At 46.3% G+C, this 19,612-nt stretch overlaps 1 protein-coding gene across 2 annotated transcripts in view; it reads right to left on the bottom strand.

Moving 5' to 3' along the window:
• The window catches only part of RDH10 (retinol dehydrogenase 10), a 54,676-nt gene extending 43,599 nt beyond the window's left edge, over positions 1-11,077 (bottom strand). Inside the window, exons 1-2 of one of the 2 annotated variants that reach the window (XM_029591476.1) lie at positions 10,216-11,077; positions 8,950-9,188 (exon numbers count right to left, since the gene is read on the bottom strand). In XM_029591476.1, the coding sequence (XP_029447336.1) occupies positions 8,950-9,188; positions 10,216-10,498 (522 nt within the window). In that variant the 5' untranslated portion in view covers positions 10,499-11,077. The remainder of the gene's footprint in view (positions 1-8,949; positions 9,189-10,215) is intronic. The other variant, XM_029591477.1, reaches the window with a different exon arrangement.
• Positions 11,078-19,612: the final 8,535 nt, after the last annotated feature.

Genomic DNA, 19,612 nt, shown 5'->3' with positions numbered 1-19,612 from the left:
CCTCTCCTCACCTTATCACAGTCTCTTTTGGTAGGAAGAGAGCACATCAGAAGCATCTTTAACTTTCCTGATTTGCACTACAACCCTGCAAATACTAAATCCTTTCCAGTTACAAGAGATACCTTTATAGTCAAGCAGCAGGGACATTTGTGTGACTTATTCAAACCCGTACCTTTCCTGGGTATGGGACCTAGAACAAGCTGACACCGTTTTACCTTACTGAAATGAGATCTTAACTAAAAAAAAGGTTTCCAAGCATTCCTTTTGTTCAGCTGCTGGGCAACAATGCTGCATAGTAACAACTTATTGAACAGCAGGTCAATAGCAGCACTATTCACCCATCTTTCATAAATATGAACTGAAAAAGGGGCTGTGTAATATCACATGCTATAATTTGAAACCAACTACGTGTTAGAGAATTGGAGAACCTAAATTTAAAAGCCAGAACGGGTTAGGAAGAGACGCTCAATTAAAGAGAGAGTCCCTTTTCCTAACCCACTGACAGCCACCTCTCCTGGGTGCTCGCTGCCGAGGCGGTGCTAGGGTTGCACAATTTCCCCTTAGTGCCTTCCTTTGTACTGCAGGAGCCCATTTGAATGTTGCATCGGGCACCCCGCAGAGGTCGATCGGCGCACATTAGGAGAGCGGGAGAGAATTGGAAAACATCTTCAATAAGATCCCTTTGTGTAAGTTCTCTAAGGACAAGTAAAAATCCCTCACTACTTGCAATGTAACTAGCTATGAGATATCAGTGAAGAGGCATGAGCTAAATATAAGTTAAAAAAAATATATATATAAAAGCATAACATACTTCCCAATTCTGCAATTGAACGTTATTGTAAAACCAAAGTTTAAGTGTACTGGTTTAATATCCCTGTGCATAATCCAATACATGTGAGGAAAAAAAAAAAGCCAAAACACTACAGTATGGGTGGCCATCTCCTATCCGAGAACCACAATCAGGCCAGGTTTTCAGGATATGCATAAGACAGATCTGCATACAACGGAGACAGGGCATGGAAAACTCTCATGCATATTCACTGTAGATATCCTGAAAACCAGGCCTGTTTGCTGCTCTCGAGGACTGGAGTTGGCCACCCTGGGTCTAGACTAAACTATAGTATCTAGCAACAGTACCAAGTGTTGGTTGACCTTTGAATCAGACAAAAACCAATGTAGAAATGGATGCCAATCAAATGTAAGCCTCCGTCTTCCCATTCCTTATGGTAACGCAAATGAAACAGTTTTACTCAAAGCAATCCTTTAGGGTACTCTGGGGAATGATTTACAGTGCAATTACAAATATGCCAGATTATTCTAAAAACCACTCTGGCTGTTTTCTTCAAGCTCACATTCTTCCTTTCCCCACAAGCTGTAATTTGATCTATGGCCAACGTAGTGGATTTGATCCTCTATCTACATGAGCATCTTCCAAAGAATCCTGTATCTGTCACCATCTCACAGCTATAACCAATTTCAGATGTTAACAGAAATACATCAGAAAGTCAAACAAAAATCAGGACAAGGAACGCAGCTCTAACCTACAAAATATATCTAAGAATTATGAAGAAATGGGTACACAACTCATGTCACCTTAAAACTACTACCAAAAAAAAAAAAAGACTAAACATTTAGAATCCCATCGTGTTATTTCCTGTAAAGAGCTCTTTCATTAAGAGTTTTCACCTATGTTATGGGAGGGAAATAAAGCTATATTTAAAAAAAAAAAAAAAAAAAGAACCCCAAGGCAATAATTCATGGTTTAAGGGACATTCTTAACTTTGAAACTAGCATTCTCACAGAAATAAGCAGCTCTACACTCCTTGTTTACATGAGACTATCTGAATTTTATAATCTTAAAAAATCTTTAAAAAAATCTTTAAAAAAAACTTATAACCTCCACATGAAATGGTCCCAAGACAACCGTTCTTTTATACTGGGCTGGTAAACACTAGATTGCCACTAGGCTAGCTGGCTAGTCACAGCAGCACACGTCTCTAGCTGGTAGTGCATGTTTGTGCTTCTAAAGCAAGCTTAGAGTTTCCTGCCAGCCAAAGCCACCTGGATAAGTTATGCCTGCACCAGGGAGGTGATGTGAGGGAAAGCTCTCAGAGCTACTGACAGTATTATCACTATCTTTTATTGGCCAGCATTTTTTCACTTAATAGACAAGCAACGTTTGATTCCCGAGATGTTTATAACAATTTTTATTGCTTTTTCCAAAATAACAGCAAAAAACAATACAGCGCGTTGAATACAGTGACTCTGCAGCATTCAACTTCATGAAGCAATATCTGTTAACAACTCAGGTAGCCAACGCCCCAACTTGTCACCCACACTTCACTCCCCCCCCCCCCCCCAATCAAGCCAAATCAGTCAATCAAATCAGGTCCTGCTGTGATGTGAGAAATAGATCGCCGCGAATAGTAGTCCCAGGATCAAATCCTTCAAAATCCAACTGCGTGCCCTATGTGGCAAAGCCTGCAAATAGGGATCCCGGGTCTGTAGGAATGTACGAAGAAGTCTGGGAGAAGCTCGAGCTGGCAACTGTCCCATTTGCATCAGACGATGTAGGTGATTCCACCAGGGCCAGAAGGATGGTCTAGTCGCTTCCTTCCAATGAAGAAGTATCAATTTCTTCCCTACAAAGCAAGCTTTCATAAACAGCATATGCGGCCCTAGTTCTCTAATTCGTAAAAAGGGAATAATTTCAAAGAGTACCAAAAGAGGAGATACCGGTACAGAAATGCCAAAGAGGCTAGCCAAGTAAGAAATAATACGCCTCCAGAACTGCTGAATAAACGAGCAACCCCAAAACAGATGGGAGAGGGTACCAGTGGCTTGATTACACTTCCCACAATTGGCCATCGGCACTAAGGTAGAATGAAAGGCCACCTGTGTGGAAACGTACGCCCTCCAAAGAAATTTATATTGCATTTCCCGGTAATAAGAATTTAGGGAAACCCTCGTTATGCGCCTAAAACAGGCACACAGTTGAGTATCCATTACCCAAAATACCCCTTCCCCATTCCAATGTTCTAAGGCCAAGCACGGATTCTGATAGGTAGCAGTCCGTAACTTTTTATAATAATGTGAGAGCGGAGGTATTTTCACTTGCTCCAGTAAGAAAAAAAATCAGCTACCACTTGGAAGCCACTGGGCCTAAGGCTGGCCTCCGGCAGTGATTTGACATAATGGGAAAGCTGCAAACAGGAAAACACAAATAAATGCTGTAGGCCGTAAAGCTCAGACATCCTTTGGGTTGTGAGAATTTGCCCAGTCGTCTAAAACATGACCCAATTGGGTAATGCGCAGTCTTTAAAAACCTGGGAAGAACCAGGGGAAAAGTCCAAATTACCTTGCAGGGGTAAAAAAATACACGCAACCCTGGGGCAACCGCAACAGTTTCAGAAACGGCAACCAGGCCTGGTGTATCTGGGCTACTAAACCAGCCAAAAGTTCTGTCAGGCTCAACTTGTCCCCTGAGGTCTGTAAAGCAAAACGCAGATCCCAGGAGCCAAGCAGTGTGTGCTCAGCCTCCAGATTAATATAGAACCCTTCTCCAACCAACCAGTCCCGCACCACTCTTAAACTGCTTGCCAGATTATACAACAAAGTCAGGGACACTCAGACCTCCATCTCCCCACTTACATTGCATCTGAGAGCGCGCTATCCTAGATTTTTTCTCCTTCCAGAAAAAGCACCTCATCCCTCTAACTGTTGAATATCTGTGGCCTTAAGACGAATCACCAGGTTCTGAAAGGTATACAGCCATTGGGGTAAGATAATCATCTTAAATAGATGTATGCGACCTCCCAGAGATAACGGGAGAGATTGCCATTTGCACATCCGGTCGAGAGTGGAGGCACATTCAGTACATAGAGCTGGGAGAGCTCAGTGGACAAAGAAACACCTAGATCCCGTATATGTCCTTGAGCCCGAAGCAGTGGAAAGGGACCCTCCCATCTATCACGCAGCGTAGTTGGGTAGGCTAGCACTTCAGACTTTTCCAGGTTTAAACGATAACCTGAAAAAGCGCTGAACCCATTGATAAAAGACAACAGATGCGGCGGAGAGGATTTGGGGTTAGTTAAGAAGACTAATAAATCGTCGGCGAAAGCCACATATATAAAAGTCTGTGTTTGGAAACGAACCCCCTTAACCTGCCCTGAATGGCCAAAAGAAGAGGTTCAAGTTGTAGTAAGAACAAGGGAGATAATGGGCACCCCTGCCTAGTCCCCCGAAGGATTGGGAACTTCTCAGAATGATAGTGATTAGCCACTATGCGTGCCACAGGGCCTTGATAGAGGAGACGGATCGCCTCCTGGAACCGGCCAGTGATGTTCAACTCATCTAAAATATGAAATAGATAGCGCCACTATCAAAGGTCTTTTCCGCATCCAAGCTTATGGCCATATACGGCTCTTGAAACTGCGTACATAATGCCATAGCAACCAATACCTTTCTGATATTAGTGAGTGCGTATCTTTTTTGCACAAACTCAACCTGGTCTTGTCTAATCAGGGAGGGCAAAAATCCGGGCCAATCTCTCAGCCAAAAATTTCTGGTCCACATTTAATAAGGATATAGGACGGTAGGCAGCAGGAGACTGTGAATCTTTCCCCAGTTTGGGGATCAGTGTTATGTGCGCCTCATTGCATTGTCCTGGATATGAGCCCTGTTCAATCAAGGCATTAAAGTTATTAGTGAGAGGGCCTATCACTGCATCAGTCAGGGTTTTGTAATAGTCAGCCGTAAAGCCATTGGGGCCCGGTGCTTTATAACGTTTTGCCTGCCAGATGACTCGCCTTGTCTCCGAAATTGGCTGATTTAGCTGGGCTTGTTGTTCTGGTGTGACTTGAGGCATGTCTATTGTGTAGCAAAAGCAATGGCACCCCTCCATCTCTTGGGATTCAGCAGTATAAAGGGTAGCATAATACCCCCAACATTTTAAAGATTTTTCGGGAGTAACTGTCAAGTGTCCAGGTCGGGGATTTAAGTGCAGCCACATAGTGAGGTGTTCACCATGCTCTAATCAAATTGGCCATTAGTCTACCCAATTTATTCCCCATTTGAAACAGCTTGTGCTGATAATATAACACTTTTCTTCGCCCTCTGATGTAATAAGGAATTGAGAGCGTTTTACACTGAAAGGTACAAATCCCTGTGTGTAGGAGAATGATCTTGCAGGAGTTTCTGCTTTGCACTCTGGAGCTGGGAACTAAGCGTGAGAATTCGTTTATCCAACATTTTCCTCCGGTGCGCCACATATGAAATGATTTCCCCCCCCCCCCCAATCAACTGCCTTGGAGGTGTACCAGTAAAGTACTGAATCACCCATGTATTGTGCATTATGGGATGCATACTCTGTCCATTTAGCCTGGATATGTTCACGGAAACCCATGTCCTCAGCCAGGAAGTTAGGATATCTCCAATTCAACTGCATGGGATTCCCACCGGGCCAATTCAACTCCATCCAAACTGGAGCGTGATCTGAAAGAACAATGTCGTCTATTCCCACCTCGGTGAGCATAGAGAACAAACCTGTGTTCAACAGTATATAGTCAAGCCGGGAATGATGTGTAAAGTCTTTCGCCATGGGGTTTAAAATGCACCATGCATCCACTAAATTTAAATTCCTGCTCTAAAAGTGAGAATGGCTTACCCCAATAACCTCTACTCTGGCTCGGGGTCCCTCCCCTGTCAAATTGGTGATCTCTAATAGTATTGAAATCACCCCCCACTATAAGATGAAGATTCAGGTGAGGCACTAAGTGATCATGAATAGCTTGGAAAAAGGCCATGCTCGGATTGTTAGGCGTGAATAAATTACACAGCACCATCGTGCTTTGAAAAATCTCGACAATCAGTATAATATATCTACCCTTAGGGTCTCTAATTTCCTGCTTAATAGAGATAGGCAAACGCTTGTGAATCAAAATAGCGACACCAGCGGACTTGCTAGTGGCTGAGGCAAGGTGTACCGCCCAGTTACGGCATAATTTCTGGTGTTCCGCATACGTGAGATGCGTTTCCTGAAGAAATACCAAATCAGCCGATTTCTTTTTAAGATGGGTGGAAATTTTCATTCTCTTAATTGGAGAATTAATACCACAGATATTCCATGAGATTAGGTGCAAGTGTGGACTAGCCAGTTACCTCCCCATCAAAAGAATTACTGAAATAGTTTAGAAGTGAAACTTGAGACAGGGATCCTCATTCTTCCCCTCTCTGCAGTCTAGGACTCAGTGTAATCAATTTGCAACCAAACCCACATCACAGCATACCCTCCCCTGATAAACATCAACCACAGGACCCTTTCCCCCCCTCTCCCCATCCCCACTATAAACTGAGAAACATCTCTGTAACTAAGGGAGATCACTTCAATGCAAGCGACCTTCCCAGCCCACCTCCCTCTAGCCAAAATAATACCACTCAGCAGTACATTTAACCCCCAAGTGACAAACATATAAATGAGATTAACATCAAGGCCACCGAATACAGTGACAATACCCCTGTTGCAGAGTGTAAACAGTGCTCGATAGGTCCTGAAGACATGAAACCTAGCAGGAGGTATGGTCGGTCTGTGAAGACATTTTCTCCAGCTTAAACAAAAAAAACAAAAAAAAAGAAGAAACATTGGTAGACCAAAAGAGAAAAAAAAAAACAGTCCGGGACTGGGAGCGAATTCACTGCAGCAACAGCAATTATGCAAGAAGGATATGCAAATACACCCTACCGGCTGTGTTCCCCCAAGGCTCCCCTGCATCCGCAGGATCAATTCCCCGCTCACAAACAGTGGAGTAACTCCAAAGGCCTCCATGTGCCATGCCATATAAAAAAAACAAAAAATGTAACTATAGAAAGGAGCACTTACACGATGCTCCTCATTCAGAGGACCTCAAAGTTCCGGCGCCATTGCTCCTTTTAGCCTGCAGGCAGGCCAGAGGCACTCATGAAGTTCAAGGGCCCAAAGCTCCAGCTACCGCCGCCGCTGATTCCAGGTCAGCCAGGAATTCTTGGGCTTCTGCGGGATTATTCAGCCAGCGAACACCATTCCAGGTGGGTACTCTTAATCGCGCTGGATAGACGAGGGTGGCTCGTAGGTTCAGGGCATAGAGGCGACTACAAAATGGCGTCAGCAGAGACGTCTTGAAAAACTAGTATCTTGCAGTTCTCTCATATACTAGCCCATTTCCAGCACGGGTAGCCCGGAGTATTGCGGTCTTATGCTGGAAATTTAGCATTTTCGCAATCGCTACCCTCTGTTTTGTAGCTGCATCCCTTTTAGGGCCTAGATGATGGGCCCTCTCGATCCTCAAACGGCCATGCAGCAGAGGAAGCTCCAGAACTCGCAGCAGCCAATCTTCCAAAAAAGGTAGCCAGATCTCGCTCAGCCATTGATTCTGGGAGTCCAACGAAGCGCAAATTCGAGCATCTGGATCTATTTTCAAGGTCCTCCAGATGGTCAGACTTTTGCCAGAGTAGCTTTAATAGAATCCAGCTCCTTCCTTGTGTTTTCCTGCTCATCCTGCACATCGGATACACGTTGCTCGATGTTGGTAAAACGCGCTTCAAAGCCAGTTTTAGAAGCTGTCAGCTCCGTCAGCTTATTAGAGATTGTCAATAGTTCAGGTCCAAGGGCTTCACGGACCGCATCCCGGATCACCGACAATGCTAGAGTCGGGCTGACATCAGAGACAGCTCCCTCATCTTCCAGGGCCTGCTCAGGTGGCCGGGCCTTTTCATTCTCCTTTTTTGCTGCCCGGGAAGTCATTCCGCTGGATTCAAGCACAAATGAGGGCTGCTAGTAGTGATAGATTAGTATTTCCAAGTATTTCCGTGATTGGGGGGTCTTGGAGGGGTGGGATGGAGGCGAAAAGGCCGAGAAGGGAAACCCCACGTCTGATTCCCTTACTGCATCACGTGACCTTAGATTCCATTTTGATTATTCTGAATATGTAATTAAGGATTTTCTCAAATTTTTTTTTTTAATTTTTATTAAAATGGTAAAACCCTTAAAGCTCAAGCATACTTGGGTCAGCCCAACAGTTCAGGGACAGTGCTGCAGGCTCACGCACAAGATCTGGGTTGGATCCTGAAGCCCAGCTCCCATCCTTCAGAGAGACAGTGTTCATAGGCACCAGAAGGAGGGAATTCCAGTCATCACCCAAGGGTGACATCTAGTGTTAGACTGGTAGACAATCACTGATAGTTAAGCTAGATAGGATGAAGGTTTAATATATAGCTGCCACCACCCCCTTGCAACCTCAAAAAAAAAACAAAAAAAAAAAAAAAACAGAGACAGAGAAAAAGATTCCCAAGGTAGTTCTCAGAGAGCCAGGGCCTAAGCGGACAGCAGCTCCTCAATTGGAGCTGCTGTCCGCTTAGGCCCTGGCTCTCTGAGAACTACCTTGGGAATCTTTTTCTCTGTCTCTTTTTTTTTTTGAGCTGGAAATCCAAAGCAGCAGAAAAACTGCTGGGCCAGAAGGCAAAACAAAATATTTGGGAAATGAGTTAAAGAGCTCAGCACAATATTTCATCTTGTGAGTTCTCTATATTAGAATGTACAAGTCAGTATTGCTAGAGATTTTCTGATCAACAGCAGAGGCCTGAAAATAATTTTGCAAGCCTGTTTTTAAACCCTTCTCCTAAAGAGCAGACATTCCCTTAAGGTGGGTTTTTTTTTCCTGGGAATAATGTAGCCAGTCACCCTTAGCCATTACCCTCCCATCATTCATTCTTCATGGGAACAAGAAAAAAAACACAAAACGCAAAATAAAGAACTGCCCCTACAACCCTCTCAAAACCCCACAACACAAGGCAAGCGATAACATTAGAACAAAAGAAACAAAAAAGGCAGGGTAAAACTGCAGATAGGAAGCAGGCGGCAGCGTGTAGAGAGGGAGAACAGGCATTCTGAGCTGGAGTGTTGCAGCTCGCACTTACCCAGAAGTGTGCATGGCAGTTGACCATCATTGTCCTCTCTATGAGCTCATCGGGACACTCCAGCAAGTGGTGGCCAGAAACCACCCCGGCATTGTTGAGCAGCAGGAAGACATCTCCCACCTCCCTGCGGACCCTGTCAGCTGTCAGGTACACACTGTCCCGTTTGCTCACATCGCAGGTATAAGTGTGAACCTGCAGACTGCAGCCAGGCAGCACATCCTCTTCCACACCATCACCTACTGATCCAAGAAAACAAAAAACGGAGAGAGTCAGATGTACCAGGATTACAAGCAAACAGATCAGAAGAAAAGGTACAAGGCATCAAACAGGTGTCCCTTTCCCTGTACTGGGTTAGATGCCAAAAGGTATATTTATTTAAATGTTTTATATGCTGTCATTCAATGTGAGAATCACTTGGTCACAACTGTTTACAGGTAAAACTTCCATACATTATAATGAGTGGCCAAATTCATTATAAATGGAAGTAAAACAGTGGTAGACATAACATGAAGACAAAGCTAGATTATAGGGGTTTACAAGGAGGAAGTTATTGCTTATTATTTATTTTGGTTATCTGAGTCATTGGGGAGCTAGATTTTTCAGTCAAGTAGAAGGCATTTTTGAATAGCTAAATTTTTAAGTCACTCTTGAATTTCTTTCATACATTAATGTTGGAAGTTCTACTGGCATGGCATTCCATAGTTTTTGGGCCAGCAAATAAAGCAGCTTATTTAAATCATAGAGACTCCGTGCTTTCAAAAGCTTCGTTTTAAAAGTACTATCTTCTTGACAGGAAAAGCGTCAGAGAAAAAAATAAAAGAAAATCTTAAGAACAAAATGCGTGTTATGAATGAGTACCTCCCTGCCTTGGCACAAGCTCTCCCCTTGTAAGTTAACTCTTCCAGATTCGTGGGAAAGAGCATGGCTTAAGGATATTCATTCTAATTGCCGCTAAAACGAGCACGCAAATGTTTCATAAATCCCCCCCTTTTTTTTTTTTCACTTTTGGTTAGAATCAACATATGCAACAGAACTGTCGACAATTAATGAAGATATCAGTAAATAAAAAAATAAACTATCCCTCACACCTTTCGCACGCTATTAACATAAAAAATAAAAAAGGGGGGGGGGGCACAACTTTTTTTTTTTAACAATGAGCTTCAGATTCGTTCTAAGTGGGGCGCATCTATAAAGCCCAAACTCACGTGACAGCCAAATACGAACAATAAAGTGGAGTCCCGGAAGGCGGGCAAGGGGGTGTCTCACCTCGGCGGGCATCGGGGGCCTCCAGCTCCCGGTAAATGAGCCGCACCATGTCGGCCGTCTCCTCGTTGCTCCGGCTGTTGATGTCCCAGAGCACCAGCCGCGCCCGGCGGCGGGCCAGCTCCAGCGAGAAGAGGCGGCCCAGGCCGCTGCCGGCGCCCGTCACCAGACACACCTGCCCGGCCACGCTCTTCTCCCGCGGCGGCACCAGCCACCGGGCCCCCGCCAACACGAAAGCCCACAGCACCCGGAAGGTGACCACGAAGAACTCCAGCACTATGTTCATGCTGCCCGCCGCCCGGCACACCGCCGAAGCCGCCCCCCTTTCCCTCGCCTGCAAAGAGCCGAGCACAGGAGTCAGAAGGCGCGCTCCCTGCTAACCTCCTCGCCGAGTCGGTGCGGCCGGCGCTCCTGCCACCCCTTCCACTCTCTCTCTCTGCCCTGACTCTGCACGCCCGTGGCTCTACCGGCCGCGCTCTGCCCCCATGGCACGCGCTTCTTCCGGCTCACGAGAAGCTGGGGGGGAGGGGGGTGTGTGAGATAAACTTGGGCTAGATCAGCGCTGAGAAGGGGGCAGCTGGAGCCGGGGGCTATAGCAGCAATCCGTGCCTAGCTACTGCCCTGCGCCGAAGGTGCCAGGCGCTTGTTGCTGCCCGTGTGGGAATGCAGTTTGCCGACGGAGGAAGAAACTGCTAATGCGTTGCCCAGGGCTGGAATGCATATTTGCCCCCCTCTGCGGCGCTATATAAGCAAAGGCTGGGGCCGCACCAGCTCCCCTCCGCCTTCCCGGGACAGACCCACACAGCGTGCAGCCGGAACAACACTGCGATTGCGCAAAGTTGGCCCCTCCCACCCCAGAGTGCGTGGGAGGCGGGGCGAGCTGCTTGCGTTCTGCCGTCTCGTCCTCGTTTTCTGCTTTTTGGGCTGTGAGAACGATGTGTTTCGCGTTAGACCCAAGGAGAATGGTTGTTGGTGTTTTTTTTTCTTTTTTTCACTCTTTCTTTCCTTTTTTTTTCCCAACGCTCTGAGGTGGCGCAGCATTGCCCTCTAAGGGCTTTCAGCGCAATGATGGAATTTTGTACAGGAGTTTTTCCTGGAAACTCGATTACGTAGCAAGGATTTTCAGGCGCCCCCCCCCCCCCCAGCTCCCCGAACCCAGAGGATTAAAATGCTGGCAGTCCCACCGAAATGCCCGATATTTGAGGAGTATGATAAACCACCCGACGTCACATTTTACAAAAAAAATTGAACCGAATAGTATGGAAGTTGTTTATTTTACTTCACTGAAATGTAGCTGTTTATAATGTAATACACCGGGGCAGCAGAACACCTTTTTGGTTGGAGGTGTTGTGTGCGCAAACAAAATCTTTGCCTCTGCTCCCTTCCCTCCAAGATCCCTAGCTTTTTCCTAAAGGATAAAAGCTGGTTGGACTATAGCATTAGTGGCCTACTACCCCATTCCACTGCAATACAGGTCAGACCAAGGGTTCATGAAGCCCAGTATCTTATTTCCAATAGTGGCCAATTAAAATCACAAGTACCTAAACATTAAATAGATTCCATGTTACTAATGTCAGCAACAAGCAGGGGCTATTTCTTATTGATTAATAGCAGTTTATGGACTTCTCCAGGAACTTACCCAAACCTTTTTAAAACCTAGCTACTGTTACGGTTGGGCGATAGCCCAGTGTGGTGAACACCACCTGCAGGGGTGATTCAGGATAGGGAGACATATCTCAGTAAAGTCTCTTGATAATGCCTGGAGAGGAATCTCTAGTGCTGGCTGTGTGGATTCTGTAGAGCTGGGTGCTGGCTGGAAAGGAGTCTAGTGCTGGGAGCTGGTTTGAAGGAGTCAGATGCTGTCTTGAAGAAGTCTCTGGTACCAGATGCTGTCTGGAATGAGTTTCTGGAACAAGGTGCGTGGGGGTAAGGGTGAGCTTTGGGAAACACTGGAGCAGCATGGGAGTACGCGTGGATGTGATTGCCGGTAAGCATAGTCTGAACACTGGAACTGGGTGCAGGTATGGATGGAATCCGGACAGCGTGCAGGTAAGTGTGAGACTGACTGTAGGTATGTGTGAACTGGACTGAGGGAACCAAGACAGCAGGACAGACAATGACTGGACTAGACAAAACCAAGACAAGACTTACACTGAACAGAAAATACAAATGCCTAAAGGCAGCAAGGCAAAGAGGCAGGACAGGAAGCCTGAAGGCACACTGAGGGAACTGGGAGACTAGAGCAAGGAGCCCAAAGGAACTCAATGCCAAAGCATTAAGGCATTGGCTAGGCAGGGTTATATAGGAAGTCCAGGTCATGGAGCAGATAGGTAGGCCAAACTGGGCCAGCCAAGAGAGTGTGCTCGTGAGGGACCTCTGGTGGTGAGGAGACTGCATAGCAGCCATAGTTGTAACAGTTACATTAACTGCCTTAACCACATCCTTTGACAATGAATTCCAGAGCTTAATTGAGTGAAAAATAATTTTTCTACGATTTGTTTTAAATGTGCTACTTGCTAACTTCATGGTGTGCCCCTTAGTCCTTATATTATCAAAGAGTAAATAACCAATTCACATTTATCTGTTTAAGTTCTTTCATAATTTTAAAGACCTCTATTATATCCTCCCTCAGTTGTCTCTTCTCCAAGCTGAACAGCCCTAACCTCTTTAGCCTTTCCTCATAGGAGAACTGTTCCATGCCCTTTATCATTTTGGTCACCCTTCTCTGTACTTTCTCCAGTGCAATTATATCTTTTTTGAGATGTGGCGACCAGAATTGCACACAATATTCAAGGTGTGGGCTCACCATGGAGCAATACATAGGCATTATGACATCCATCATTTTATTTGCTATTCTCTTCCTAATAATTCCTAACATTCTGTTTGCCTTTTGACTGCCACAGCACACCGAGCCAGGGATTTCAATGTAATATCAACTATGATGCCCAGATATTTTTCCTGGGTGGTAACTCCTAATCTGGAACCTAACTTATAGAAACATAGAAATGACGGCAGAAGAAGACCAAATGGCCCATCCAGTCTGCCCAGCAAGCTTCCCTCATTTCTTCTCCCATACTTATCTGTTTCTCTTAGCTCTTGGTTCTAATTCCCTTCCACCCCCGCCATTAATGTAGAGAGCGGTGGAGGAGCTGCATCCAAGTGAAATATCTAGCTTGATTAGTTAGAGGTAGTAGGAGTAGTAACCGCCGCAATAAGCAAGCTACACCCATGCTTATTTGTTTTTACCCAGATTATGTTATACAGCCCTTATTGGTTGTTTATCTTCTCCCCTGCCGTTGAAGCAGGGAGCTATGCTGGATATGCGTGAGGTATCAGTTTTTTTCTTCTCCCCTGCCGTTGAAGCAGAGAGCTATGCTGGATATGCATCGAAAGTGAAGTATCAGGCACATTTGGTTTGGGGTAGTAACCGCCGTGACAAGCCAGCTACTCCCCGCTTTGTGAGTGTGAATCCTTTTTTCTTCTCCCCTGCCGTTGAAGTTATGCTGGATATGCGTGAAGTATCAGTTTTCTTTTCCCCTGCCGTTGAAGCAGAGAGCTATGCTGGAAATTCGTGATGTATCAGTCTTTCTCCATGCCGTTGAAGTAGAGAGCCATGCTGGATATGCGTCGAGAGTGAAGTATCAGGTACATTTGGTTTGGGGTAGTAACCGCCGTAACAAGCCAGCTACTCCCCGCTTTGTGAGTGCGAACCCTTTTTTCTTCTCCCCTGCCGTTTAAGCAGAGAGCTCTGCTGGATGTGTGAAGTAACAGTTTTTCTTTTCCCCTGCTGTTGAAGCAGAGAACTATGCTGGATATGCATTGAAAGTGAAGTATAAGAATGGAGTGATCAAGCTAGTTGAAAGGCATCAGGAATAGAGGAAGGTGGAGGTAGTAATTTGGATATTTGATTTGGGGTAGTAACCGCCGTAACAAGCCAGCTACTCCCGTCTTTGTGAGTGCAAATCCTTTTTTCCACATTTCCTCTTGCTGTTGAAGCTTAGAGTGATGTTGGAGTCACAGTAACCATGTGTATGTTTATTGACTAAGGGTATTGTCTCCAGGCAGTAGCCATCATTCTGGCGAGTCACCCACTCTTCATTGGCGGCCTCTTGACTTTATGGATCCACAGTGTTTATCCCACGCCCCTTTGAAGTCCTTCACAGTTCTGGTCTTCACCACTTCCTCCGGAAGGGCATTCCAGGCATCCACCACCCTCTCCGTGAAGAAATACTTCCTGACATTGGTTCTGAATCTTCCTCCCTGGAGCTTCAAATCGTGACCCCTGGTTCTGCTGATTTTTTTCTTATGGTAAAGGTTTGTTGTTGCCTTTGGATCATTAAAACCTTCAAGTATCTGAAAGTCTGTATCATATCACCTCTGCTCCTCCTTTCCTCCAGGGTGTACATATTTAGATTCTTCAATCTCTCCTCGTACGTCATGCGATGAAGATCCTCCACCTTCCTGGTCGCCCTTCTCTGTACCGCTTCCATCTTGTCTTTGTCTTTTTGTAGATACGGTCTCCAGAACTGAACACAGTACTCCAGGTGAGGCCTCACCAAGGACCTGTACAAGGGAATAATCACTTCCCTTTCTTACTCGATATTCCTCTCTCTATGCAGCCCAGCATTCTTCTGGCTTTTGCTATCGCCTTGTCGCATTGTTTCGCAGACTTCATATCATTAGACACTATCACCCCAAGGTCCCTCTCCTGCTCCGTGCACGTCAGCCTTTCCCCCCCCATCGAATACAGTTCATTCGGATTTCCGCTCCCCATATGCATGACTTTGCACTTCTTGGCATTGAATCTCAGCTGCCATATCTTCGACCACTCTTCCAGTTTCCTTAGATCCCGTCTCATTCTCTCCACTCCTTCCGGCGTGTCCACTCTGTTGCAGATCTTAGTGTCATCCGCAAAAAGACAAACCTTACCTTCTATCCCGTCCGCAATGTCGCTCACAAAGATATTGAACAGGACCGGTCCCAACACCGATCCTTGCGGTACACCACTTAAAACCGCTCTCTCTTCAGAGAAGGTTCCGTTTACCATCACACATTGTCTTCTGTCCGTCAACCAATTTGCAATCCAGGTCACCACCTTGTCACTCACTCCCAAGCTTCTCGTTTTATTCACCAGTCTCCTGTGCGGAACCGTATCAAAAGCTTTGCTGAAATCCAAGTATATGACATCGAGCGCTCTTCCTTGGTCCAATTCCTTGGTTACCCAGTCAAAAAAGTCAATCAGATTTGTCTGACAGGATCTTCCCCTGGTGAATCCATGTTGCCTCTGGTCCATCAATTCTCCGGACTGTAGATAGTTCACTATTCTCTCTTTCAGCAGAGACTCCATTACTTTTCCCACCACCGAAGTGAGGCTAACCGGCCTGTAGTTGCCAGCCTCCTCCCTGTTCCCACTCTTGTGAAGCGGGACCACCACCGCTCTTCTCCAGTCTCTCGGCACCACTCCCGTTTCTAGGGATCTATTGAACAGGTCACACAGCGGACCCGCCAGAACATCTCTGAGCTCCCTCAATATCCTTGGATGAATCCCATCAGGCCCCATGGCTTTGTCCACTTTCAGGTTCTTTAGCTCTTCCCACACATTTTCTACTGTAAAAGGATTTTCATCTATTCCACTTCCCTCCAGTTTCTTGTTGTGTAGAGATGGTCCTTCTCCAGGGTCTTCTTTAGTGAACACAGAGCTGAAGTATTCGTTTAATATTTCTGCCATTTCTTCGTCTGTCTCCTCACATTGATCATTACCACCTTTCAATTTCACTATACCACTTTGGACCTTTCTCTTTTCGCTGATGTATCTGAAAAATGTTTTGTCACCATTTTTTATCTCCTTGGCAATCCTCTCTTCTGCTTGATTTTTTGCCAACTTGATTGTTTTCTTCGTCTCCCTCAGTTGATACAAATATTCTTCTTTGTGCTCCTCCCTTTGGGATCCTTTATATTTCTTGAATGCTGTTCTTTTAGCTTTAATTTTGTCAGCCACCTCCTTTGAGAACCAGATAGGTTTCAATTTTCTTTTGCTTTTCTTTATGTTTCTAACATATAGAGCAGTTGCCTTGGTGATCGCTCCTTTTAGATTGGTCCACTGCTGATCCACATCTCTCTCGTTCTCCCATCCTTTAAGTTCTTCCTCCAGGTACTTTCCCATTTCCTCAAAGTCTGTGTTTTTGAACTGTAAAACTCGGGTCTTTGTGGTTCTTTTCCCTATTCTATTAGTGATATTAAACCATACCGTTCGATGATCACTGCTGCTGAGGTGGGCGCCCACCTGGACATCTGAGACATTATCTGCATTATTGAGCAATAAGTCGAGTATAGCACCTTCTCTCGTGGGTTCCAACACCATTTGTTTGAACAAAGATACTTGCATGGCATCCATTATTGCTCTACTATTTTTAGTTTCTGCAGAGGGGATTTTCCAGTCTACATCTGGCATATTAAAGTCACCCACGATCACCACTTCTCCCTTCTTACCTATCTTATGGATGTCTTCAATCAGATCTCTGTCCAGCTCTTCCTTTTTGTTTGGAGGCCTGTAAACCACTCCAATATAAATGGACACTCCGTCATCTTTTTTTAGGTCGACCCATAGAGCTTCTTCTTTACCCCAACTTCCTTGTAGCTCAGATGCTTGGATGTTGTTTCTGACATAAAGAGCCACACCTCCCCCTTTTCTATCCTCTCTGTCCTTCCTTAACAAGTTGTAGCCTGGTATTGTTGTATCCCATTCATGAGATTCTGTGAACCATGTTTCTGTGATAGCAACAATGTCCAATTCTGCCTCAGCCATTAGGGCCTGCAGATCTGGGATTTTATTTCCCAAACTATGAGCATTTGTGGTCATAGCCTTCCAGGTACTCTCTTTAAGGTTATTGCTTTTCCTGGACTCCTTATGAGATATTAGTTGAGATTTGTTATTCACTTTACTCTTTCTGTTTGTAGTTGTGCCACTGTTGACAGAGTTATCCATCTCAATTAGATTTTTCTTTTGGTTATGGATCTTGAAATACTGCATGCATTGTGTTTTTTTCTCTCTTTTCTGGTAATACTGTAATTACGCAAAGTGATCGCGTCTCAAAATGGCGCCAATCGACTTTGCCCTCACTATGTGTGACATAGTGAGGGCAAAGGTGATCGGCGCCATTTTGAGTATTGGCATCGGATGGACGGTGTGCAGGAGGTCGCTCCCGGACCCCCGCTGGACTTTTGGCAAGTCTTGTGGGGGTCAGGAGGCCCCCCCAAACTGGCCAAAAGTCCCTGTGGGTCCAACGGGGGTCCCAGAGCGACCTCCTGCACGCCGGCCGTCCAATGCCAGGACTCAAAATGGCGCCGATAGCCTTTGCCCATACTATGTCACAGGGGCTACCGGTGCCATTGGTCAGCCCCTGTCACATGGTAGGAGCACAAGATGGCGCCGGTGACCATGTGACAGGGGCTGACCAATGGCACCGGTAGCCCCTGTGACACAGGCTATCGGCGCCGTGATGAAACCGGCAAACGAGGGTGTGAGAATGCAGGGATGGCTTCTGGATTACCCGCTGGACCACCAGGGAGTTTTGGTAAGTCTTGGGGGGTCAGGAGGGTGGGGGGTTGTCGTATTTTAATTTTAGCCGGGACACAAATTTAACTCGCAGTATTAACGCATCGGGGCGCCATACGGCCGAATGTAACGCATTTGCGCCCCGACGAATCCTAATCACGAATGCAACGAAAACATTTTGGCTGCACATCCCTATCTGACATAGCGCTTTCTCCTTTAGCAGCAAAGGCACAATGGTCCTTACAGTGGTGGCCACCTCTCCTACCTAGCATCCCCCTCTTTCTCTCTCTCTCTCTTCCTCCACCCCCATGCCCAATAATCCCTTTCTCTTCCCCTCCCCTTCTTCCCTGTATCCCCCATTCCACTCTGCACCCTGAATCCTCCTATTTCTCCCCCATTCTTTACCCTGCATCCCCCAATCCACTCTGTGCCTTGAGTCTCCCTCTTTCCCCCCACTCCTTGTCCTGCCTTCTCCCCTACCACTTGCCCTAGGTCTTCTTCTTTCCTCCCCACCCACTACTTGAATGCATCCCCCTTTCCCCTCACCCACCCCCTGCCCAGCAGCAGGAGTCCCCTCTCCTCCACATTTCTGCCCAACAGCAACAGCCCCTTCTCTCTTTTTTGCCCTCCCAGTCTACTGCACATTAGCAGTCCCTTCTTTGGCTTCCCTCTTTACCCCTGCCAAGTAACAGCCACCTCCCTTCTTTCTGTCTCTTCTCCTTCCAATGTTCCTCAGACTGCGATGCTGTAGATCTTTCTGCAGTGGCAGCAGCAATAGCTGAAGAAACTTAAAGCAGCACAGGGCCAGTGAGCCATGAGGCAGCTCCTACCTTTCACCTGAACAAGCTTAATCATTGCAGTATCCTGAAAACATGAGTGTCTGGGGGTCCCCCAGAACAGATTTGGGAATCATTTCCCTAGGTCCTTCAGCCTTGCGCTCCCTCCTGAATTAATTTTCAGTCTCATGGGCTCCCCGTGAGTGTTTATAATTAAACTCAACTATCATTATGTCCCCACTATAACCCTTCACAGAACAATCCTGTAAAATCATATAATGATATGCCCACGTCTTTATTCCAGCTATGGCGTGAACCTCGGGGGCGTCCTCCTCAAGTGACGTCACTCCATCCGGGTATTTAGCCTATGTTTGTTTGCTAGCTCATTGAGTTAGCAAGGATTGGACTCGTCCAGTCTAAGCTACTCTGCTGCTTCCGTGCTGCCACTGGAAGCTCTCTCTCTGCCCTTCGGGGTATTCTCTAACCTGGGTACCCGCTCCTCGGGGGCCCTCTGCTTTCCTTTCAGGTGCCTTACTGGGATCAGGTACTCGCTCCTCGAGGACCTGCTCTCCCTGCATTGGTGCCTGCAACCATCTACTTCAGCCTGGTGGAATCGCCAATCTTACAGCTACCATCTAGTGAGTAATCTATTCTCAGTCTGTCTCATCTACAGCTTTGCTGTGCTGGGAAACCTACACTTGGATCTCCCTATACCAACTCGTGAGACCGGTTCCCTCTGCCGAGGGTCCCTGGACTGCTACCTCTGGATCACCTCACTACTGCCACCTCTGGTGGTATACATCAGCTGTACAATAGGGATGTGCAGAGGGACGTCATACGTTGCAATCGTGATTCGGATTCGTCGGGGAGCAAATGCGTTGCATTCGGCCGTATGGCGCCCCGATGCGTTAATATGGCGAGTTATATTCATGTCCCAGCTAAAATTAAAATTAAGTACAACCCCCCACCCTCCTGACCCCCCCAAGACTTACCAAAACTCCCTGGTGGTCCAGCGGGGAGTCCAGAAGCCATCCCCTGCACTCTCACACCCTCGTTTGCCGGTTTCATC

This window comes from Rhinatrema bivittatum, chromosome 2 (assembly GCF_901001135.1).
Source record: "Rhinatrema bivittatum chromosome 2, aRhiBiv1.1, whole genome shotgun sequence".
In the NCBI taxonomy this organism is placed as follows: domain Eukaryota; kingdom Metazoa; phylum Chordata; class Amphibia; order Gymnophiona; family Rhinatrematidae; genus Rhinatrema; species Rhinatrema bivittatum.
This window is presented reverse-complemented; position numbering and strand designations above follow the sequence as displayed.